At 41.4% G+C, this 26,218-nt stretch overlaps 1 protein-coding gene across 1 annotated transcript in view; it reads left to right on the plus strand.

The window, feature by feature from the left end:
• dpyda.1 (dihydropyrimidine dehydrogenase a, tandem duplicate 1) overlaps nucleotides 1-26,218 on the plus strand; it is a 162,106-nt gene that overhangs the window by 24,383 nt on the left and 111,505 nt on the right. Inside the window, 3 exon segments of the mRNA XM_066683080.1 lie at nucleotides 1,170-1,252; nucleotides 18,404-18,491; nucleotides 19,554-19,715. Coding sequence (XP_066539177.1) covers nucleotides 1,170-1,252; nucleotides 18,404-18,491; nucleotides 19,554-19,715 — 333 coding nt within the window.

Below are 26,218 nucleotides of genomic sequence, written 5' to 3' on the forward strand. Positions count from 1 at the left end.
GAGTAGTGATGAATTATTCTCATTGACTGCAATGGGGTTATTTAAAGTATTGTTTAAGAGAAAAGTAATATTAATTATTTTCTTCTATGTCACTTTCTACAGCCCTTACAAATATATTCCAATGTGAACGTACTAAAGAAAATCTAATAGTGTTTACTTTATTTAGAAATAAATAGCAATTCATGAGAAACAGTATCTAACGAGCATTGTGCATTCAAACAACAAGACTTCTCTTTATTTATTTGCCTTAAAATGTATTTTTTATCAAATATAATAGTAGTTAGCACTTTCTCTTCTTTGGAACATGACCCTCGTCATTAATAATTTAAGAAGTATTTGTGATGTTAAAATAAGTATTATCAAAAGCTAAAATACTTTACTTGATACTTGTGTTTCACATCGACACGGTAGTTAGCCTTCATTCATTAGAAAGATTGAAAATGCAGTTTGGCATCGATGCAGCGTAGATGGTCTTTGCACAGTACTTCACAACTATGCCCTGATTTTTTACTTAGCCATCCTGTTGTGTGCTTAGTGACCCACAGAGTGCAATAGGAGTTGTTGACTGTTTGTCAGTGAGGGTTATCAGAGATAATGACTCCTACTCTTGAGTGTGAGAAGGGGATCAGGGTGTGTGCGTGTGTCTGTGTCTATGTGTGTGCGTGTGTGTGTGTGTGTGTGCGCTCTATGAGAGAAGAACACAGTGTTTATCAGTGGAGCTGAGAGGTAAAAGCCGCCTCTCACTAATCACCCGCATGTCAATACCAGCAGGCCTCTCTCCGGCCCTGCACTTACCTCCAGGGGTCAGGGGCTGGAGAGGCCGATTGCCATGACAACCGCATGCCGGCCCCTGAAACTCCGAAATTTTCTACCGTGCCAGAAGTGATAGTGTCACATTTAATGAATGGTGCAGGCCAGCCTCTGGAAGTACGTGGCAATTTGATTTGCATGTGGATAAAGGGAATGAAAGGGAGAGGGAAAAAAAAGCCTCGGTGATGATACTGAAGTGGATTATGTTCAAAGCCTGTGTAATAGCCTCGATCAATGAAATGCATCAGACGCAAACATCCAAACAAATAGCACCACTTGCTCTCTCATCCTATCCTTCTATTTCTCTTTTTCTGCTCTCTCTCTCTCTCTCTCTCTCTCTCTCTCTCTCTCTCTCTCAGAGCTGCGTGAAGCTGGAGAACAATTTTGATGACATCAAACACACGACTCTGAGCGAGCGCGGAGCACTTCGGGAAGCCATGAGGTAAGACAGGGTCGCCATGGCAACAGTCACAGATGTGGCAAAAAGGAAGAATGTGTATGTGTGTGGGGCGGGGGGTAGTCATTCTTCATTATTGGAGGAACAAATGAGTTTATTGCAAGCGTTCGGCCGGCCTCTCCGAGGTATTTATATTTGAGGGAGAAACCTTCCCCCAGGGCCTCATGTCAGTTTCATGGCTAACCCGGGGTGTGCTGCACTCCACCAACATGACAGTGCTTCCTGTAGGCCTCAGCTCCTCACTCGCACATCACACCCAGCACAGGCCTTTTGTTTGACTGCTCATCTTTGTCTTTTTGTTGTTTTCTTTTCTCCTCGTGCACGATGGCAACCTTGGTCATATGTCACACATCAAGCTAGTCTTTGATCTTACATGTGGCTGAAGACATGGCACAGCAGTAGAGCCCTGGGCCACCACACTGAGGGATGTGGAGGCCTTCTAGAGCTGGGTGGTGTTCTAGCAATTACATTTCACAATATACATGATGTATATTACTGTAGACATTTGAGAAATGACAGAGAAACCTGTTTATATAATACTGTTTATTGGTTTGGAAAAAAGCCCCCTCTAACTATAACTAATTATACATTAGAGTATATAATTGCATTTTTATTTTCATCTCTGTGTTCAACACCTCCACACAAATTATGGACAGCATTCACATATTCCAGCTAAATAATACTTAATTGAATTAAACGTTTATCGAATTTAACAAATTCGTACTAGCTGGAGCGCCCCAGACCTCAGCAAAACTTTGCTAGTTTTATATGTACTTCACTGTATATATATATATTGTCATATATATATATATTTATGGACTATTTTAAGGAAAAATACACTACCAAAATAACATTTTTAAAACAGTTTGCAATGTACTATACCGTTATATCTTGGAAATTTAAATAAATCATATACAATTTAAATAAATAAATGATTAACATAGTATTCTTACAACCATCTCAATATGAATGTCATTATCATTTATAAATTGTTATTAAGTTTTTGTAAATAATGTTTCTAGTCTAGGTTATTAACGCTTTGAACCACATTATTTGACAGTGTAAAATGAAAATAAAAATAACCTTTATTAAAAATAAGACATTGATTCCACTTAAAACAATTTAATGTGCAAAGATATCATTTGTTGTGGTATCAGATTACCTTTAAGTGAATGAACCCACTCTTCCAGAACACCGGTACTGTAAGATTAAGGCAAAGTCTTACAAGGAAAACCTATTATAGCTTGTTTTCAGTTGGACTGTTTTGTTCTGATTTAATTTATATTTTTACTAAAAAAAGGGAGTTTAATTCTCACAGTCTTTTTGTAGTTCGAAACATTCATCAAAATGATATAAAATGTCATCAAAGGATATATTTGGAGTTACGGATTTGTTCTTATCTTGTACAAGTCCTTCAATAAGACCTAGTGACTTTTAGTTACTTACAGTGTACAGTTTTTTCCTGCACAGCCTTGTTTGTTGTCAATAGGAAACCTATTAAGGTTGTACCTTTTCAAATGAAGCAGTGTGTTAAATGTGAATTTCCATCTACTTTAATCTCATTGATCCACATCACAAATGGAATTATGGAGTGCTGTGGGAAGATGACAGAGAATCCATGGAGCGCAGTGTCTGTAGCCAAATCTGCCTTAATCTCCTTAACTTCATTAAAAAAGATAGAGTAGGATTACAGTGAACTGCATGTAAATGAACATAATTCCTAGTGAAATTTAAACAGCTCAGAGATAAATACATCATCAGGGAGGCACAAACAGCATCAAAATAGCAATTAATTGAATTCTCTTTATGAGGAATTCTGTGGTATTTGGCAGAATTACAATGGGCCGGAGTGTGCTAATTGGCCAAATCTATAGCAGATATTAGGACAGCCAGTGAAAGAAGACACACACACACACACACACAAATACACAAGCACACACACGGAGAACTAGAAAGACTTCGTTGTGAGACCTACATCCACCTCCATTTGGCATGCAGCTGATTGTAATTCCTCTTTAAACGGCCCCCCACTGAGCCGAGCAACAAAATTTGATGAAAGATTCAGCTTTCCTAAATGCTAATAATGTGGAACATCAAAGCACCTGGTGGGTGCCTTTATGTGCATATGATCATAAGGAGGCAAGGGCTCCATGTCCTGGTCCTTTGGAATGGGGAGGTGGCGAAACTCTGACATCTGGCTTCATTACGCAGTCTTTCTCAATAACAAACAGGCCATTTACACAGAGCGGAATAGTCCAGTGTCTGTGCATGAATACGTACACAAACAGTGCAGCATAATGTGATAGCATATCATTCATTGACCAGTTATTATGCACTTTGTTGTTATACTGACCACTGATACTGAGAATGCTTGATAATATGGGAATCATATCAGTATTAGCAGATATGGGCTTAACGAAGCATTAAGCATTGGATACACATACATAAGCACTATATACTACAAACCAATATTTATTGACATATTTTAAATACTCTGGACTGTTTGGTTACTGTAGTAAACACCCTGCAATTGTTTCTTTCTCTGCATTTATATCATTACAGAAAAAAACATACATTTCTCAGCAAGACAAATTCAGGTAGATTTACTCAAGATGTTTAAGTTTAATAAATAATTATGTATTAATATCTGCAGATGCAACACATGGCTATATGCTTGTGGACACCTGACAGCGTAGCATTTGTTCAGACATTCATTCATGCATTCTTTTTCTGTAACCTCTCAAGGGTTCGTCACACACTCATTCAGTCACTCACACACTCGGACCGGTCCACTCACCAGGTTCTTCACAGACAGTGAAGCATCAAGGGTCCAAGCCACATCAAGGACCCCAAGGTCCTGGAGGCTACTGGCAGTTGGGCCTGTTATCTGTTGGGCCACTGTACCAACTTTTCTGTAATTAAAGGTAATAAAAATATTTTGTATTTTTGATGTAGCTGCAAATTGGTTGCTTCTGGAAATAAATGTTTCAAAATCTAGTAGAGCAGGTAGTGAGGATTTGATTACATTCCACCATGAAAATATTAGTGATGTCAGGGACCGGTATTAGATATTTAATTTTGGATTACAAACATCACTCGAGCTTAAGTCTGGGTGATATGGCCAACATTTATATCACAACATATTTTTTTAATTTCGGTCAAATTCCAATATTCATTCATTCATTATCTGTAAGCGCTTATCCAATTCAGGGTCGCGGTGGGTCCAGAACCTACCTGGAATCATTGGGCGCAAGGCGGGGAATACACCCTGGAGGGGGTGCTAGTCCTTCACAGGGCAACATAGACACAAACACACAGATTTACACCTACGGACACTTTGGAGTCACCAATCCACCTACCAAAGTGTGTTTTTGGACCGTAGGAGGAAACCGGAGCACCCGAAGGAAACCCACGCAGACACGGGGCGAACACACCAACTCCTCACAGACAGTCACCCGGAGCGGGAAACGAACCCCCAACCTCCAGGTCTCTGGAGCTGTGTGACTGCGACACTACCTGCTCTGCCACCGTGCCCCAAATTCCAATATTGATATAAACAATAAAAAAAAGCCACAGAAAAACTGCCAAGAACTGAAATCAATATGATATCACCATCAAACAAAAAACCTCTAGCTTTTGTCAATATTAATATTTTTAAACTAACTTGAAAATTGAGTACAGTGAACTGGCAGCGCCCTGTAATGACCGCCAGCCAGTGACAGATGCTGTAAATAATATATATTAAAATATTGAAAATGTGTATAAAAATCATAAAATTTTTATTGAAACATTTTATATTGCGATTATATATTGATATTGAATTATTGTCCAGCCCTACTTTAGCTCATCTCTCAGATATTGAATGGAGCTCTCTCACTCCAGAGAGCACAGTTCCACTGTTCCACAACCGAGTGCTCGTTGGCTTTATTCACTTCTGGCTGACACCTAGCTCTGAACATAATGACCTTAAGTCTGTATGTAGCTTCTCCAGATTGTTCTATTTCTTGCATTTAAATGGGAATTACCTGAGTGTGTGTGTGTGTGTGTGTGTGTGTTTATTGTCACAGAGGGGTGTCTTTTAACTTTTGGGCGTATAGTGAAAGTACATAAAAAAAAAGAAAAGAAACGGATGGTGTTATCAGCCTTCATTTCCCGTATAAGTGCATCCCTAATGATTACTTTATTTGACAGTTTAGATTGAATAATATAGACGTTATAGAGCGCCTAGGGCTTCCTCTTCAGAGTTATATTATGAGTCTTTTCAGAATTGTGCTTGTCGTGAACACCTGTCATGCTGTTCACACTTCTACTCTGTTTGAGGCCTGAAGCCTTATTTCTGACCAATCAGCTCTATATGATGAAGTGCAGTGATTAAAATGGAAAGAGAGATTAGGTCTGTAATGTGCTGTTGTCATGGCAGGGCTGTATGTACTGCTCAGACTCTGAGGTAGAGGAGAATGGCAGAGACGGAGAAGGTTATTCTTCTCATTTGTATTTGTTTCAGGTTGTTCCGCCTATAACAGTGCGGATATGAGTCTGTGACATGACTTTAATTGCGAGAGTTAACAAGGTTAGCTACACTTCACCAATTTCATGCTACACAACTTATATCCTGGACTTTCAGAATGAATATCCATAAACCTTTCCCCCAAAAGCAAATGCTGGAGAATAAATTAGGCCAATCATATCAATAATCCACTGATAAAGAGAGACAAAGTGCTGCATCTCTCTCTCTCTCTCTCTCTCTCTCTCTCTCTTTCTCTCTCTCTCTCTCTCTCTCTCTGTTTCTCTCTCTCTCTGACAAATCAAAGCACAAATTATGGATTATATCATATGGATATGAAATTATGTAAAAGTAATAACTGGAAATGTTTTCACACCCCACCCTCTCAACTCCTGTCCACTCAGTTCCACTCGTCTGTTACTCAGTATCTCATCAAAGAGGGTACCAGCTTTCAAAATGAAATCTCATAACTTTGACATGCCCTCTTTTTCTACAGCCATACTGTACCTTTTTTATGCCACAACCTGTCTATTATGAGGGTTGCATTGTCAGGACTCTCAAATGATACAGTTAGGACACAAATACAATTATATAACTAAAATCATATGTGTATATGTAATAAATAATAGCATTGCATGTGCTATGCATGAATGAGTGTAAATGAAAGATCTTTTAATGTGCAATTATTTGTCATTGTAAAATGTACAACAAAATGTGTCTTCTGCATTTAATCCATTTGTGGCAGTGAACACACACACACACCCACACACTAGTGCACTGGGGGCTGTGAACACACACCCAGAGTGGCCGGTGAGCCTTTGTGGGTTCGGTGCCTTGCTCAAGGGCACTTCAGCCGTGAATGTTCCTGCAACCTTCTGGTACAAAGCCCGGTCCTCTCAGCATTAGGCCACAGCTGCCCATTTTTATTACTTTCTTGCACATTGAGGACTACAAGCAAGTAAATACACAACACATACTTCACCATAGTTACAAGGTTTGTCTCTACATTTGAAGCCAGGTATAGATGAAAAGTTCCACTGGATGCACTTCAAGCAAGCATGTCCAGAGCTAATCTAAAGTCCCTTCAAGTTCCCAACATTCGCTTAAGAGAGCTGACTCAGAGCCAACTCCCTCAGGAATGAAACTTCAGTAACGGCAGTATATATATATATATATATATATATATATATATATATATATATATATATATATATATATATAATATATATATATATGTAGGGCATAATAGTCAGTGAGCTGTGAATAAAACCTTGTGTTCTGGTTTTTAAAAATCATCTTTATGTAAACAGATGTAACGGAAAAATCTTAATTTTAAGTCCGATTTACTTCTGTCCCCCGTCTCACTCCACAGTGCGTGACATTTTCAGAAATAGGAATGTATACCATATACATATAATATTTGTAATTGCATTTTTGGGGGGTTGGGGGGGGGTTGTGATTTGTGACTTTAAGACTTTATTTTGTTTTTCTGAGTAAGAAGTTGCAGTTTTGTGTGAATTACAATGTTTAACATAAATTACAGTGGATTGTGGAAGCAAAAGAGATAAATAGGTAAATAAGTAATAATAAAAATATATATAAGGTTAGTTGGTAGGCAGAATCTTAATTATTCATTATCTGTAAACGCTTATTCAGTTCAGGGTCACAGTGGGTCCGGAGCCTACCCAGAATCACAGGACGCAAGGCAGGAACACACCCTGGAGTGGGGGCCAGTCCTTCACAGGGCGACACACACTTACACCTATCGACACTTTTGAGTCATCAATCCACCTGCCAACGTGTGAGGTTTTTTTTTTTTTTGGAGGAAACCCACGCAGACACAGGGAGAACACACCAAACTCCTCACAGACAGTCACCCAGAGCGGGACTTGAACCCACAACCCTGCGACACTACCTTCGGCACCACTCGAATCCCCCATGCTCGAGTGCTGTTTTCCTTTTACCAGAGTCAGGAGAAGGTTTCTGGAGTTTTGCAGATACACATTGCATCATAGATTCAAAATTAGTGTGTTGTAGGTCAGAAAAATGCTGAAAAGTGCTGATTTTATGCCTCTAAGAACAAATTCAATAAATGAAAACTTCATAGAAAAATTGGCACATTATATTCACAGCGTGATACACATTATAGAAACTGTCCATAGGCCTTTAGCATTTGAGAATTGTGGAGTTTTTGACTGTATGAGTTTTGCTATAATTCAGGAGGATCTTCCTTCCTCTATTCCAGCGTTTCACTGTTTGGTGCTATGGCTCCTGCTTCACATGTAACTCCAAGACTGCAATGGCTAGTCTGTCAGTCGCTGTTAATGGGTCAGATGTGAAATGGTTCTGGATAGATGCTGTTGCCAGGAGCCTCACACTGTCAGAGTAGGGTCTGTGAGGTCACAGGGGTCACTGGCGCTATCTTGTCCTCTTAGCTATAGTGGCTAATGAATTCCACACCATGCGCCTTTCCCTGTAGCCCTGCACTGCTGCATATTCTCTCTCTCTCTCTCTCTCTCTCTCTCTCTCTCTCTCTCTCTCTCTGTCTCTGATCATAGGAGGGGCTGCGGTGGCTCTGTCTCCCTGCTGAAGGATGGCCACCCGCTCCCTAAATGAAAGCTTATGACTCACACATGCGTGTAGTGGCAGTCATCTGTCTGAGCTTTGATTTGCTGTGATTGTACAGTGGGTCATCGTTAACCCCGGCGCCGCTCCGCAGTGAGCGATGAACTCGCCAGGGGAAAACACTGCCCTTAAAGCCGCCCCGCACTGCATTCAATAGATATATGAATTTCAATTGGATTTCAAAAAGCCAGGACCTTGGGAGCACTTTAGTTGACCTTTGTCAATGCACCATTGTTGGAGATCACTGTTATTTATTTATTCCCTCCCCCAACACGCAAATCAAGGCTGAAGCCTTGCCTCGGAAATGCCAAATAGTTTCTTTTCACTTTTTCGTTCCTTTTTTCATATAACTTATAATGAAATAAACTTATTAGATATATGTGTTTATATTCATTTCAAAAGGCCCATAGATTGCTATTATTTATTGTTGTTGCCTTTTTTGCTGCCTTTCTGCTCATGATTCTACCCTGGGGAGGTAGTTTGGTATTTGAAATGTCTTTCCAATAGTATAGTCATAAGCATTATCATGTTCAATGCCATTTTCCACTGGAAATGGTCTCTTTGAATTAGATTGCATATTCCTATAGTGCTAGAGTGCCGGCATCTATTTGAATGATTAGCCGGGGTGGGGTTGGGTGGGGGGGTGGTGTGTATGTGTTGGTCATGGTGGTGGTGGTGGGGGGTCAGGGGTGGAGGGGTGCTGTCCTCAAATGCCAATTTAATTTTATTGTGGTATGTAAGTTCATTCACAGGTTTTAAAAATATAGCTGTGGTATAAAACATTGATTGCTGCAATTATGCTGTATGCAACTATTAATAATAGAGTCTAAAGAGTGTGTGTTTGTTTAATGTGGCTATACTCTGGCCCTATGGGCATCTGAGTGTGTGCTCGCCCTTGACTCTGGCCGCTCTGTGGTCCTGGTCATGGGGGGCGTCCTGGTGTTTGCCTCTGCTCATTAGCTCAGAGCCAGCGCTGATCCCAGGTTAGGGCAGCGGCGCTAATAGCCGGATTGCATGGGATTACTCCTGATGAGGCCTGTGAGCTCCCATGCTGCTCTCTGCTGTCCTCTGCAGTTAAGACATGATTACAATTACTGCACAGGACACTGCCATCGTCCGCTCAGTGGACACGCCAAAACAGCAGCTCATCGCCCAAATCGATGTGCAATTAACACCACCCCAAAAGATAGAGACTTCTGAGCTCACTGCTGAAAGACTTTGTTTGTGTGTGTGTGTTTTTTAAATAAACTATAAAGCGTTTTGTGTTTTGTGGTAAAACTACTTTAAGAAAAACAGTGTCTTTGGTTCGTTTGTTTAATCACCGCTTTTGAGATCTTTCTCTTATTTGTTAGAATTTATGTGGATTTAAAGGGATTTTAACAGAGTGATTAATTTTTTGTGAAGCATGTAAACACAGATTGCTATAAGCTCAGCAAGTTTGATATATTTATGAATGCAAACTCTTTGGCATTCCGAGGAGCGGTGGAACAAAAGCACATTTCCCCTCGGTGGTGCAGAAGCTCTTCAGAATTGACTTTAATTGGTTAAAAGCATGACTGTCGAAGCAATTAAGATGACAGGTGAACCTGTGTGGTGGGCATGTTCTTTTAACCTCACCTGTCGAGTATGACAGATCCCTAAAACCTGCTCCACGTGTTACCATGGCAGCCAGGATTTGATTTAATTTAACTTTTCAGTTTTGGTAAGAGAGATAGTTCATGGAATGGAAGGCGCTTTCAAGATCTTTATCTTGTGGAACGTATGTATTTCTTATTTATCTTTATCCCAATAATTCACCCCAAAGATTAGTTGCCACCAGTTGCTCCTGTTCACTAAGACACACTCAGTCATACTCAAGGCCAGCAGTACAAGTTTTAGGGCCACGGCGTCGAAAAAAACAACAAAAAAAAAAATACAAGATTCCGAGATTAAAGTCAGAATTCTGAGAATATTCTCTGAATAATTCTGAGAAAAAATCTCAGAATAATTCGCTTCGTATAATGGAGCAGACGCAGTGTAACTGTGGAATGCAGTGTGTTGTTTAAGTCATACTATGGTATAGATTTCAGGAATAAACACTCAGTTCTCCTCCACATCAGGACCACAGTGTGATTAGTATTTAAACCCTGAATCGGTGCATGAACCCATGGCATGTAGTTTCGCATGATACAATTAATGATCAAGAAAATGATGGATCCAGAGCGAGTGGAACTCCGGCGTGGCCACGAGGCTCCATCACGTTACGGCTCGGACTCGTACAATAAACTAAAGCCTTATGCATCGTAGTCAGGGGCTGCACTGACGGGGTCGTCATGTCGTGTGGATGCGTTTAATAAATAGTTCTGTTCACTTCACTGACTGCTTCTTTCACAACTCATTCATGGCGCACAGATTGTGAGTCTATCTGTCTACATATTGTAATAAATAATAACCCAAACAGTGTTTCTCTAAATATTCTGATTATATTCTCGAAATTATACAGACCTTTTTTACTCAATTATTCTGAGATTTTTTTCTCAGAATTCTGACTTTATTCTCTGAATCTTTTTTTTTTTTTTTTTTTTAATGCCGTGGCCCTAACACTCCGTCGTACAGCAGTCTAGGAGCATAAAGATCAATTTATGCTTCTGCTTTGAATCTATGCCTTAAGCAATGCGTAGATCTCACATAGATGTGACATAAAGAAATGTAACTTCATGCCTCTACAAGAAGCCGAATGCAGGTGGGGAGAAAGTGCTGGCTTGTATTTGTTTCTTTCCTGACACCACATATAAACTATGCTGTGTTCCAAATAGCACACTTTTCCCTACGTAGTGCACTTCTATTAAACCACCGTGCAGATCTATAAAACTAGTGCTACTACATCACTACATTTTGTACTACATGGTGTTAAGGAAGATTTTGGTGTTTCAGCCCTAGTGTTTTGGCGGTGTAATTGCAAAGTAGTATTAACACCAACCACAAGTATAAATGCTCACAATGTTGTAGGGCACTAGTGCAGGATCTGACATAGGCTCTGTGGTGGGTCAATGCGGAATCATAAATTGGCCTTAAAGGCAATGTTCATGATTTTAATCCAATTCACTTTTTATAAAATCCAGAGAATGTTTCCTCTCATTTGCTAGCTCTATGGTCTGAGTGCAGGAAAAAGGACCCGTGTTTGTACAGAGCGGTATCTCTGTAAATGGGGAAAAAACTAAGCATTTTAGTCCAAAATGCTTTAGGCGCTTGACTCTCATTGCTACCGTTCCATGAACGTACACACATACTGAAACACAAATGAGTTTCTGTGGTAATGAAAAGAAAGATGAGGGGGAATTTGGTAGATCTGGAGAGATCTACATTACTTTTTAAGAGCAAGCACATGCATCCTCTGAGGCATGTGAAGCCAGCCTTCACCTCTTTCAAAAAATTGCAGCTAGCAAACATCTTTGGACAGCGAAACACACTGGAGGAACGCCAAATGCCCAGGTCTGCCAGCGGAGTGCTAGTATGCTGAGAGAAGAGATGGACCATTGTGTTCTCAGACAAAAAACTATTGCACTCTCTTTGACTCCCAGACTCGGACTGAAAGAGCGCCGTTTTTATTAAAGATTAAAGATAGATTAGATTAGGTTAGATTAAAGGTTAGATTAAAGATTAGGGGGGCTAAGATTTAACCAGGGGGTTCTGAGGTAATTGCCTCATAGCAGCAAATTTCTTTGACGAGATACTGATTAAACAAACCACAAGGAGCTAAGATAACATTAGCTCTATCAAAAGCAGAGCTGTAGTTCCCAGTGTTTTAGCTCTGACCTGCTGCTCTCAGTGCCGCCGCAAATCAAACCACTGTAGGAGGTACTGTGACTCCATTGGCTGCACACTGAACGATGGACAAATAACTCTGACTGCTGATTGGCTAAATAAAGGTGATGACCAATGAAAAGCATGGCCGTGGAGAATCTACCCCTCGCTCCGGCAGCTTTTTTTCGGTCTCAAACAAAAACGTGTCCCATATCTGTTCAAAAGTGAACACACCTTTTAGTGTCCGAATACGGGTCTTTATTTTACGGGGCGGTTGGCAACACTTCGTGTGCATATCCAGTCAAGAAAACAATACAGAACAATGTTTTTAAAGCTACAGCCTACCGTAGTATTACACTGGATTATTGGCGCTACAGATAATGTCCAGTGTGTTGTTTCAGGTTGTGTTTGCATGGATGATTTTGTGCACATTACATGCATGCGCTCACACACACTTAAAACCTGTTTGTGTACCCACTCTATCCAAGTCTACCCCTCATCCACCCTTTTTGAGTGCTTGAGTGTGTGGTGTGTGTGGCAGATAGTCAGCAGTGTGTGCAGCTGTTGACTCTCCCCTGTGCTGGTGGGCAGTGGGGGTCAGCGTGGCTTTGACAGCTGTGACGGGTACTGAGCCGACCCCGAGAGCACGCTGTAATCTCACCTCTCCTGCCTCCGTCTCCGTCTGTCTCCCCCCGAGCCCCACTCACATCATTACACATGTGCCCACAGCTGCGGCTCCCAGCCCACCACCGACACTCAGCCCCATGTCTGCTATTGTGTGTTTGTGTGTGTGTGTGTGTGTGTGTGTGCGTGCTTGTTAGTTAGTTTGTTTTCTTATGGTTTCAGGACAAATATCTCCTGACTTTGTAGGAAAAACAGACAAAGCAGGAGAGCTTGCCCGGCCTGGGCAGAGAAAATGGTCCTCACTTTGTTTCTTGGTTTCACATTTAAAAACTGAATAGGCAATGTGTTGCAGAAAAAGTTTTATAGGTAAAGTTTAGGATTGCATTTTAAAACTTTATTACACCCCCCGACACACACACAGCGTTATGTAGAAGGCCTTCTGTTATCCCCAGACCTCATCACAAACTACAAACCAGTCAAACAAAGCAGTGAATGTGGAGAAGAGAAATAGGTGCTGTTTTGGCATTTGGAGGCCGTCTTATTCACCTCTAAATTAAACATTTTCAGGAGACTTTCTGTTCTGCGAGGTTTAGGAGCTGGAGTTGTGATTGTTTCTTTTCTCAGACTCACAAAACAGGTTGTACAACTGGGGAAGTCTGAAAGGGCTACTTTTTCATTAAAGTAAAATAAAATAAGTGCTTGGATTAAGCAGCATTTTCAAATGAATTTGATCATTTTATTTGTGACAATGCAAACTAAGACAACAAAAGACTGAATAATTTTATTGGCACATAAAGCATTTTGTTTCATTATTTACTGCAGTGATGAAACTGCCGGTGTTGTGATTCAAAACATATCTAGTTAATACATGTATAAATCCCAGCTGAAGTTTTGCCTGCGTCATTCTAAAACTAACAGCTATATAATAAAATCCTGTCATATTATAAATTAAAACGTTGAGGTTGGGCAATATGACAATATAATATCACATCATAATGGATCATGCTGAAATATGCCACAGTACTCTTTTTCTTCTTCTTCTTCACTCTAAATTCAGCTGCATGTTCTTCCAGGGATCCATTGAGATTTAGCTGCCAGGTTTCCAGGGTTCTATTCAATTCAGTTGCATGTTCTTCTGTGTTTCTCATTGTGTTCAGTTGAATGTTATCTATGGTTCTACTCAAGTAAGCTGCATGTTCTTCAGAACTTCTGTCATTGAAGTTCAGCCACTTTACACTGCAGGTTTCCTCAATAGTTCTTCAGGATTTCTTTGTGCTTAAGCTGCATGATTTTCAGAGTTTTGCTGCAGTTCATCTGCATGTTTAGATTAATTTAGTCGAATCAGGTCATATTTATTTCTATAGCATATTTAAAAGACAACGAGTGTCAGCCAAACTGCTGCACGATAAAATCATGTAGCAAAAAAAAAAAAAAAAAAAAAAATAGATAAACTTACATATAAAAGAAATATAAGTAGCAAATAAAAAAATAAAGAAACAAATAAAAAGTACAACAACGTGGAAGAGGTACTGATGGCAAGACAACATGATGGCAGACCAGATGTCTGAAATAATCTAAAAAGACTCAAATGCCGAAGAGAAAAAATAGGTTTTCAAATTGGACTTAAAAATCTCTATTGAAGGACATTGCTTTATGAAGACTGGGAGACTCTTCCAGAGTCTTGGGGCAGCTACAGCAAGCCCCTTTGAACCTCAACCGAGAGTGAGGGCTGTCTAAAAGCAATTGGTTAGGGGAACATAGGGCACGTGGTGTAGATTGAAAAACAAAGAAATCCGAAATATATTTCAGAGCCAGGCCATGGAGAGCTTTAAAAATGAACAGTAACAATTTGATTTTGGCTTTTTTTTTGGCTTTTTTTCTGTATTTCACTGGTAGCCAATGCCGCAATGCCAACACAGGGGTAATCCTTTCCCTTTTCTTAGTATCGGTCAAACGCCTTGCAACTCCATTTTGGACCAGCTGCAACCGTAACAGGCTCGTCTGAGATCCTCAGGTACAGAGAAATGCAGTAGTCAATACGAGCAGAAATAAAAGCATGAATAACTGTTTCCAGGTCTTTAAAAGACAATATGCTCTTAAGTTTAGCTCCTCGCTTGTTATCAATGTTCCTGAGAAATTCAGCTGGATGTTTTTCAGGGCTTCACTGAAATTAAGCCACATATTGTCCATAGTTCTACTGAAATTGAGCTACCAGGTTCTACCAGGTTCTGTTGCAGTTTAGCAGCATTTTCTCCATAGATCTATTAATCATTTACAATTTAATAGTCAATTTAATATACAATTAAAAATAAATGTTTTGATCTATGAGGTTTCTAGCTATCGCTGTGTCAGAAAATGTACCCTATTCATTAGTGCACTATTTTGGGGTTCGGCCATTTTGTAGAAAGTTCGAACAATTTTCAGTGCACAGTGAACAATTTTCAGTGCACTTCAACAATCCCACAAGGCCCTGGGGTTATAGCATACAACCCATATACACTAGTGGATAGTTTATACCCATAACCCACTGCACAGTTTGGTAAAAACCCGCATGAGGCATGTCCGTAATCATTCACTGTTCACTGTAATAGTGCACTGTGTAGAGAGTAATATAGAGCACAGTGAATAGGGAGCCATTTGGGATGCAGTATATGAAAGTGTGTTTTGACTGCTCTCATGATTTCATTGCTGTCCAACTGCATATACTCCAGGATTCTTCTTCTACTACACAGAAGGAAAATATGTATTTAATCCCTGGCTGTATTACTGGGCACTGGGGTTGTGATTTTTGTCTTTGAGAGAGTGGTTGTGAATATGTTTTTGTCCCCACCCCCCATTTACTGTCAGACAATTCAAAAACTCTCTTGAATAAAAAAGATGATCCCATTTCCCAAAGAATATGAATAAAATGATTAGTTTCTCAAAAGGCTAGTGAAGAGTTTGTACTGTTTGTGGAGACAACTAATTCATAAAGGTAAGTGATCATTAAAATCGAGAGTTCTCATAGGCTGGATTTCTTTTTAAAAAATTCCAATAGAAAAGTGCAATTGAATTCCACTTTTCTAGTGCAAGCTCGTTTGACTTAGTAATAACAGAAACAATGAATAACAAAATTAGCTACCTGCACCTACCGGGGGCCCATGAAGCTGTGGAATACACTCATCACACAAAGCATTCAGAGCCTTTGATTATTAGTCAAGCAAAAGATGAGAAGAGTGGAAGAGAAAGGGAAGGGAAAAATCAGCTTGCAGTGGTCTGCTAATCAACAGCTCCTTCAATTTGGGCAATGCTTATTGCATGATTATTTGGGCACATTGAAAAAGCATGTGTACAGTCAGTGATTTGATTGCATTATGGAGCACAAAGCGGTGGTGCTCTACCTAATGCACTCTGCGGTTAGCCATTTTTATTTATTTTATTTTTCCTTCTTTCTTTCTTTCTTTTTGGTTTGCCGTGCCTGCTTGAATTGCTGTGACCTAGAGCAATTCTTGAACAAATAAGATTGCCTTTGTGTGTGCATTATTTTCTGTTGACATTTGCTAAGCACTTGGGCTGCTGGCCACAGGAGATAGATGAGGGCCCAAAATGTGTCTGTAGCCAGTGTCTTTAATGTTACCTTGAGAGAGGAAAAAAGAGAGCCAATGGGATTCTTGTCCATGGCCATTGTGCAGAGCTGGGTGTGACAGTGGAGGGAATAGGTTATTTTACTTTGACTCCTCTCTTTTTTGTATCCTCAAGCTAGCTTTTTTTTTTTTTTTTGAAAGGAAAAACAAAAGCCTCCCCCCGAATCAACTGAAGGTGCCCCCGTGCAGATTTTCATTTCGATCTCCAAGATCTCATCTTTATGAATGTTTTTGTACACTTTGACCTGCCTGGGAATGGCTGCTTTGTAGGCTGTATGTCTAAACTGTACAAAATTTTCATTTCTTAAGGTCATCAGTATAGTGCACACTACAGTGCAGGCCAGTTCCAGTGAATTATGAATAATGTATTTTGTTGGACATGAGGCAGGTTTTATAACTGAATGTTGGCAAGAGTACATTTTTATTTTTTGAGAGAGGGAGAGGGAGGAGAGAGGGAGAGATATTTATGTGGGGATGGCTCTGTGTCTTCCTGGAGCTGCTCGCTATGTACCCTCAGTATTAATCATGCCAGAGGAGATAAGAGGGCCGATGCTGGCCAGCGTCCTCGGGAGAGCCGCTCTCGCTTTAGCAGCACGAGCTCCTCCATCCAGCCCCGGCTTTCTCCCGGCCAAACGCTACTTCAATATCCATTATGCCAGGGGCCAAGGATAATTTATTGTCAAATAAGGAAAATGGGTCAACACTAATGTCACTTGATGATCAACCACCCAGGTTTAATAAAACATAGCGGCTCTGCCGCGTGCTCCTGAGCTCCAGCTCCTGTCCCCAGTCCGCTCTACCTGGCTGCAGCACTGTGGTAATTACCCCGCTGTCACTGTGATAAGTGGTATTAATGGCGGCCTTGTGCACTTTAGTCTGCACTGGGCTCGCAGCGTCGTGAGATGGGATTATTATAGGCGTCCAGCTGGAGGTGTGTGTGACTCCGTGGGGATGTGTGTGTGTGTGTGTGTGTTTATGCCTGCTGAGGGGATGTCTCTGAGGATGCAGGTGGGAGCACAAGGTGGAATAGGTCTTGCTCCTCCTCTTTTTTTTTTTTACATGTGCATCTCTCTCTCTCTCTCTCTCTCTCTCTCTCTCTTTCTCGCTCTTTCTCTCTCCTCTCTCTCTCTCTCTCTCTCTCTCTCTCTCTCTCTCTCTCGCTCTTTCTCTCTCCTCTCTCTCTGTCTAACTCTCTCTCTGGATCTGCTTTTTTCACCTTGATGCCTGCCTTGTCTCTGTTTCTGTCTTTTTTTTCTCCTATTCTTTTTCCTTTTTACTCTCTCTCTCTCTCTCTCTCTCTCTCTCTCTCTCTCTCTCTCTCTGACTCTCATTCTCTCTCTCTCACACACACTCTTTTTTCCCTGCTTCCCTCTTTCCTCTTTGCTCACCCTAAAGGAGAAAGCACTGTTCCAAATCAGTGCCACATCATCTGAAATCATTAATGTGCCGGTTTTCTAACAGCTGTGTGTGTGTTTTTAACGTGTAAACTAATGAGTGTGTGCCAACAGCAGGAGGGAGGGGAGGCCCTCCCAGTCGCACCCCTCCTGTCACACACACTCACCACCACAGGCAAAACATCCATTCTGATTGGGCATGAATATTTAATTATCCCCCTCCAAATTATCCTATTTATCATTCAAAACTAGTTTGTCATTGTCACCAATATGGCGACTTTGAGCCGCAGTGATCCACTGTAGGATGATTCCCCAGGAGACGGAGCTGGACGTTCAGCGTGTCAGGGTTTCAACCATATGTTTTTTCCTTTTTTTCCCCTTTTTTCTAGCCATCTATTAAAGCAAAGGGCAACTCGCTGCATTAAGTGGTGCAGACATGCTAGTCTCTCCTCATGGTGCTGACCTAGCGCACTTTCTATGCTCTCAGTAGAGCAGGCTTTTTACACTAAACATTGCTATTGGAAAATACAGCACACAGAATAATGGTAGCATGCATGCTTTGTTTGCTTTTCTGTTCTGACAGATGTCTGAAGTGTGCAGACGCACCGTGTCAGAAGAGCTGTCCCACTAACCTTGACATAAAAGCCTTCATCACCAGCATTTCTAACAAGGTAATGTGCTTTTTGTATCTGATTTCCTGTGATTCAAGTGTCCCAGCCTCTGAAAAAAAGTGGCTTTGACTTTCTATAAGTGAATACACGGATGGTTTTGTAGCATTCTTTGGTAATTTTATAACAGCTTGACTACAATATCCTTATTGACTTTCAAAATTAAAAGGACAAGATAAAGGTTATATTAAAAAAAACTGAAGTAACTTTGGAATCCTTGGGGAGGTTACGAAGAATTGACTTTTCACTTTCTATGTCATGCATTAAAGTGTTTTCCAAAGTACTTTAAACATTTTTTTTATTGTATCGCCTCAGGTGACCTTGATGATTTCATGTCACTGAAATACAGGGAGTCTCGCCTTCCCCTTTGCTGGACTCTTTATTGAAATACCAAACATTGCTATTCTGGCAAACGATGAATTTTGACATTCAGGAAATTTACAGAATGTGACACTCCCCGTGTTTAACAGGAATCTAGGCTTTTTATAAAGCATTTTTTCCCCGAAATGCTGCAAATGCTTTGAATAGAAAGATTTGTCTTTTGCACACGCTAGCTTGACTTTTAAAGTAGTGCTCGAGCCACATGCCTTTTCAGAGCTGTAAAGTTTCAGCTCTGCCATTGACTTCGTACTGCACATTTAGCCATCAGTCAGGCATTGAAGCCCAAGACCAACTTATATAATCAACGTGAAAAGGCCCTTCCAAAATGGTCTTACTAAGTGCTGCCTAGAACTCACCTTCCCTCCACTGCACGGCTGTTCAATCAAGGCTGTTGCCATTCAGTGACATTTTGTGAATTTAGAGATTAGTTTTAGTCAAGGCTGTCTGGGGATCAGTGCTATTTCTCCATTCGGCATTCGTTTTTTTCATAGGCGTTTTGACGGTCATTTTCTATTCATTTTCTACTGCTGTAGTTTCTCATCCCCATTCTTTTCACAATAAGGCAAAAGAAATCTTGATAATGCAATTGACAGTGACTTCAGGGTCTTAGTTTGCATTTAGAACTTTTTTCCCACAATGCTTCTTTTGTTTGTTTTGTCTAAGTGTTAGTGTGTTCTTTTGTAGAACTACTATGGGGCGGCGAGGGCGATTCTGTCAGACAACCCGCTGGGCCTGACGTGTGGGATGGTGTGTCCCACCTCAGACCTGTGTGTGGGTGGCTGTAACCTCTACGCCTCCGAGGAGGGACCTATCAACATCGGGGGGCTGCAGCAGTTCGCCACCGAGGTACGTCCTGTCGGAAAAGTTGAGAGCAACAAAGCGCTTGACCTGCGTGAGCAAGTTTCCTTTAACACTTTTCTTAGTCCTGCAAATCACATCAGGCCGTACTTTCAAAAGACATTGATGAATTTGCGCATCTCATTTTCATTCTCTCTCTCTCTCTCCGGAGTTGGATCAGTGCGAGAGGTCAGAACAAGCTCAGTGTATCAGGTAAACGGATATAAAAGAAGTTTTTCTATGCCAATAAACCGTTTTTGAGTACCGTAGGGTTAGTAGCCCTGAACTCGAAGCAAATAAATGTTTCATTACAGTGTGAGCAGATGCTGTGTGTTTTCAGCTGTGGAGTTCTTGTAAAAGCTCAACGTGTGCTTTTACAGCTGGCCTCCTTCGCGACAGCTCCGCAGTGGAAGAGCAGTAACTTCTCCCTTCTCCGTTTAGCTCACACAAGCCATGATGGAGAGACAGCGTGTTCTACCAGTGCTTTATTAATGGGGCCTCTCAGCCCTTTGTTATGGCTGCAGCAGAGGCTCGGGTGCATGGCGTCTGTCATCCTCTGCCATAACAGTCGTAATTCTCCCTCTCTGCCTTATCCCAGCAGCCGAGCCCTTCTGCCACCGTAAACGACGGATTCCCCATTAGAATGCCGGCTGAAAAGAGGGGCCTGAGGAAAAACCGCTCCTCTCGCGCCGCACGTCAAAGTCAACACCGATTACTTTGTTAAGATGCGGGGTTTAAGAAGCTAAAGCGAGCAGGGCGATCTTTCATGTCTGAAACAGAGGATGTAATGTCAGATGATCTTCATTTCATGTTCAGAAAGAACTACAAAGGAGAAGCACGGCCGAGGGAGGGGGAGGGCTCTGCTTTAAAGCGGCTCGGCCGAGATGGTTCGGCTCGCGGTAAATAGATTTCCTCCGAGATTTGTTCGCTGCCACTGGATGTTCCTCGTGTAGCATGACCGTTATCGGCGATGGCAGCTTTTTATGTAAAGCTCTGGCTTTTTTGAACCACTATATGTAGAACCTGTTTGATCATCCGGCGCCTTGTTTTCTCCCGTGGAATAATGATCGGAATACAGGTGTCTTAGTCCGCGCTGCAGCTCTGAGATAATCAGAGTATCTGTTCTCGTCATTCTCATAGCGAGCTTTATTTAGTTCCTGGGTAACTGCTAATTAAATGAAAATGTCAGAGATAGTGTGTGGGCTTGAATTGCTGTCTTTGACCCATGGCCCTGTGGGGTTGCTGCTAAGGATGCTTTTCCTGCTCCAAACGAAGCCTCCGTTCTCTGCGGTGTGAAGTGGAGAAGCCTGCAGCAAGGACCGCAGGGATACTGTTGGTCATTTTTTTCCAGAGACAGACAATATCCTATGATGACTTGGATACAGTAGCTGTAAAATAAAGCAAATGATGATTAACACGATTGTGTGACATTACAATATCAAATCTAGTGTGAATTAGCCTACTTGTTGGAGAAACGTGACACTCGCTCTTTTTGCTACTTTTCAAGTTCTGAGGTTCTGCGCTTTAATTATTCCACTCTTCTGCCCTGTCTTTGTGACCATGTTGTGTAACTGCACTCAGTAGCAGTGCTTAGCCTTATTCCCCATTCGGACTAGTGAACTGGAGTTCAAGTTAAACGGCCACAAAACAGGGAATCCAAACACATTAGCTAATGCAGCCATGCAAGGCAGCCTGTTAAAGTAGCTGGGTTTGTGCTGGATTTATAAAAGCAAGCGTAGCTGCCAGGTTTTGTATTGTAAATGCAGTATAAGAACATGACAGGGCTAAACTCTCTCTTTCTGGAGAGCCATAGGGAAACATAGCTTAATACTCCAGAGCCATTTGATGGCATTTCACACTGGTGCAGTTATGAGCCAGTGATGCACCAATCTCGTGCACTTCAATGGTACTGGCACCAATAATTTATCCATCCATCCATTATCTGTAACCGCTTATCCAATTTAGGGTCACGGGAGGTCCAGAGCCTACCTGTAATCATTGGGCGCAAGGCGGGAATACACCCTGGAGGGGGCGCCAGTCCTTCACAGGGCAACACAGACACACACACATTCAGTCACACCTACGGACACTTTCGAGTCGCCAATCCCAATAATTTATTATACAGACTATTTTTTTTGCGAGTTCAGTATTTTTATATAAGGCTTTTAATTAACACAAGGACTATTTGGGATGGTAACAATGTGGTGAAAGAAAGGTAGTGTGACTTGGCCACATTTAATAGTATTTCTCTTATTATTAACTTATTATTGTTGTAAACGTTTTACAACAATTTAATGTTTTTTTTTTTTGCTCTATTTGGGCACAAGACGGGAATACACCCTGGAGGGGGCGCCAGTCCTTCACAGGGCAACACACACAACATAGAGGTCCCTGGAGCACACAGCGACACTACCTGCTGCACCACTGTGCCGCCCTAATATAATTATTAATATTCATTCATTCATTATCTGTAACCGCTTCTCCAAATCAGGGGCGCGGTGGGTCCAGAGCCTACCTGGAATCATTGGGCGCAAGGCGGGAATACACCCAGGAGGGGGCGCCAGTCCTTCACAGGGCATTTATTAATATTATAAATAACAGATACTCTAAATATAATGTTCTTTTCTCATTTCAAGTTAAATTTTACAATTAAAACAATGACTTTGGAGGGAAAAAATTGCTTGAAGTTGCAGTTGACCTACTGCTTTACATAACCAGCAATCTGATTGGTTCTTATTGCTGGAGGGCAGGACTTTATTCCTTAATAGCACACTGATTGGCTCTTTATGCTGAAAGACGGGAATGTTCAGTGTTATGTGAATTCAACTCGTAATTGTTTCCTGCTGTCGTTAGTGCCCTAAAGTACCCCAAAAGAGCTTTTATCACATTCCTTGGGCTATTTTTACTGGTCCCAGGACAGTGGTGTCTGGAGCCCTACCCTGTGTGAGTCACTCATTGGGAGTCACAGTGCTCATCATAATACACAGATAATTGATTTGCACACTGATTGGTTGAGTAGCCTCACGTGTGATATGCAAAAATGCATGCGATTAGTCTGGTAATTTCCTGGAGCACACTAAACCTGAACCATAATGAATAGAAGAGTCACACCATTTAAAACAAACACTCTGTTAAAAATTAAACAGCTCTTAATAGTTTATTAGTTACAGGTCCAGGTGCGGATAGGACAGCGTCTGGATCCAAACTCAGACCATTGGCCACCTGTTGTGACCCCTACTATAAAGTGTCTACTATGGTAATCAGCACCTAGGACAGCTCCAGTCCCATGGCTGAGTCCTAGGTTTTTATGTATCTATTCTGTTAATAATATTTCGATTAAAAAAAATAGCTTCTGAAATTAAAGCTCACTTTTGCAGCTGATAGTTACTGCCTGTTTATGTCATTCCTATGACAGTGGCATAAACAGAAATTAAACAACAAGAAACTGAGAGTCAAAACTACATCAAACTTAATATAACCTATTGCCTATCCATTAAAATAAACCTGGATAGGCTCTGGTCCCTTTGGACTCTGTTTACACCTGGATGTTACATGCATCCTGAGCAGAGTTGGCAAAACTCCTCTATTTGATTTCATTCCAGCTGCCTGGCTCTAATCATCACAGAGGTGTCAGTGCATTAGAAAGCATATTAAGGATTGTTACTTTCTGCACCTTAATTCCTGGATAGAGAAGAATATGCTCACCACTTTAGCAGGTGACAGGTTTTTTATATGAATTCATTTCTGCAAGCAACCAAATCCTTGCTCAATACATTAGGTCATGTAGAGGGTCCGTGACCACTGGGAACTAATAATGGAGGACACAAACGGTTGATGTATGGACAAAACTATGAACTGATTTGCATATCACACACCCCATACCAATTGATTTTCAAAGTGACTAACCCGAGATGCTTTTGACTACCAAGTGTAAATGCATGTGCTTAAAACATATGTGCTCCACATATTAGTCTCATTAAAAAACCAGGTGCAGACTAGGTCTTGGATCAGATTGCCATCTCTACACCTGTCTATAATAATCAGATGCCCTTGAAGGCATTTACTGAATCATTTCCATTAGATGTGTTAACATTTGAACTAATCTCTCCATAGAGGTATATCCCCAGGAGCAGACACTGGCATCCCTGGTGTGTGTGATCAGAGAGGTGTAGAGTAGCTTAAATCCACACTCAAATAAAGCTATAGTTGTTGAGACAGAACCAGACCCTGAGCAGGACAGCTGTCCTTCACATGGCATCGCACACTCACCCACCTACCAGCATGTATTTTTGGACTGGGGGGAAGCCCATGCAAGCACTGGGAGAACACGCTGCCAGAACTCCTCACACACACTGACTGAAACAGGGATTGAACCCACAACCCCAGGATTGAAAATGAGCACAGGATTCATTCATTCATTCATTTATTCAATTATTCTCAAATTCAGGGTCGCTGTAGGTCTGGAGCCTACCTGGAATCATTAGGGCACACACCCTGCAGGTCCTTCAAAGGACAACAAACACTCACACAGTCACACCTATGGACACTTTTGAGAAGCCAGTCCACCCACCAATGAGAGCCGTGGACCGTGGGAGGAAACCCACGTTGACACGGGGAGAACACACCAAACTCCTCACAGACAGTCACCCGGAGTAGGGCTCGAGCCCACAACCTCCAGGTACCTGGAGCTGTGTGACAGTAACACTTCATAGTATAATGTGTATTTGTAGTGTGATGTAATTGTGTTAAAGTGTAAATCTGTAAACACTAAAGTTTAACAGACTAAAATAAATATATTGCTCATATATTTAATTTATTCATTCATTCATCTTCAGTAACTACTTCATCCTCTTTAGTGTCGTGGTGGGTCCGGAGCCTAGTCAGAATTAAAGTCTCATATTCAGTATTTGAGTGAAGTGCATGTAGTTGAATACATGCAGATATTACTACTGTCCTGTTTACTTGATGTTACTTTAACATAGGGCTGGGCAATTAATCGAAAACTAATCGAAATTGACACTCGACATAATGTTGTCTACATCGATTATATTGATTATTTTTATTCTGTTATGTCCCCACTGTGTGTTCATGTACTGTCCCTTTAAAACCACACTACCAATCTGTAGTCACGTGATTCTGCCCCATCTGCCACATGGAAGCAACCTAAACACCGACGAGCAACTCGAGCAGCTCATACTAAAGAAAAACACTGCATCTGTGGCGTGGATGTGCTGTGTTTTGACTATAATTAAGATGACACTGAACAAAAAGGAGTCAAATGTAAACACTGAGAAAAACAGTTTCAGCGACCAAAGCACAATCACACACCAAATATAAACTGTCAGGGGAACACGAAGGGCGGACTGACGGAGGCGGACGCACACGCTACAACACAGATACTTTATTAACGAAGGAATATAACAAAACAAACACAAACGGAATCGAGGGCAAACACGAAGTGAGGAAAGAATATGACTAGGAATTCTAACAAAGCAACATTACTTGGAGTAGGACACAAAACGAGAACAACACGAAACCACACGACTTGGAATAGGAACCACACAAAACAAATGACCGATAAAAGGAAGTGACACAAGGGAACTTAAATACATGAAGAGACAAGACACACCTGAAACAGAGGATGTAATGTCAGATGATCTTCATTTCATGTTCAGAAAGAACTACAAAGGAGATAACGAGGGTTAAGGACAAGGAGGCGGAACAAAGGTGGGACAAGGGTGGAGACATGGACAATAACAGAAAGGGCCATGTGCTGAGAGAGCACATGGCGGGAAATCAAACAAGACTGGGCCAGGATGTGACATAAACAGTGCTCAAAAAAACAAGAGAGGGACAAGCTCCCAGCAACATTAGAAAAAAATCCCAGTTTTAATACTGGAGCATGTTTACAGTATGAGCCTCGTCACTGTGAGGGTCAAAAATTCAAAAACAAAATTATCATTCATTTATCTTAATTGTGGTAAAATGTACAATTAATCGTGATGTTGATTTGCGCTCATATCGCCCAGCCCTATGTCAACACTATAAAAACTACAGCCTTGTTAATTCTTGCAGTGGGCTGGGGGAGTGGATGGCCGACTTCCCAGCTAGATGCAGCTCCTCCTTTACAGCCTCACACTCCCACCCATCAGGCACTACCTCAGACGCTTAAAAAGGAAGGCTGTGGCATGTACAGTTTCATTACTTCCTAAGGAATAAAAGACGCAATTACAAAAAGGAGCGCTCTCTCCTGCCACCCACCTCTGCTGTGACTTATTAGACGTCTCTGTCTAGGTGGCAGCTCCTCTCTCCTTAAATGTGAGAGGTCAGCCTGGTTATCGAGCCGATAATTAGATAACCCCAGGTAGAGGGGCTATCACAGTCCGGCTCCATTCAGCTGCTGCTCCTGTAGCCTGGCTGCAATCACAGATAAAGTCAATGCCTCGTTTCAATTATGGGCCATACACAGCATTCCAGTCTGGAGCTGGCCAAGAGCGTTAACATTTTCTGAG

The sequence above is a fragment of the Hoplias malabaricus genome, chromosome 10 (genome assembly GCF_029633855.1).
Source record: "Hoplias malabaricus isolate fHopMal1 chromosome 10, fHopMal1.hap1, whole genome shotgun sequence".
NCBI classification, from domain to species: domain Eukaryota; kingdom Metazoa; phylum Chordata; class Actinopteri; order Characiformes; family Erythrinidae; genus Hoplias; species Hoplias malabaricus.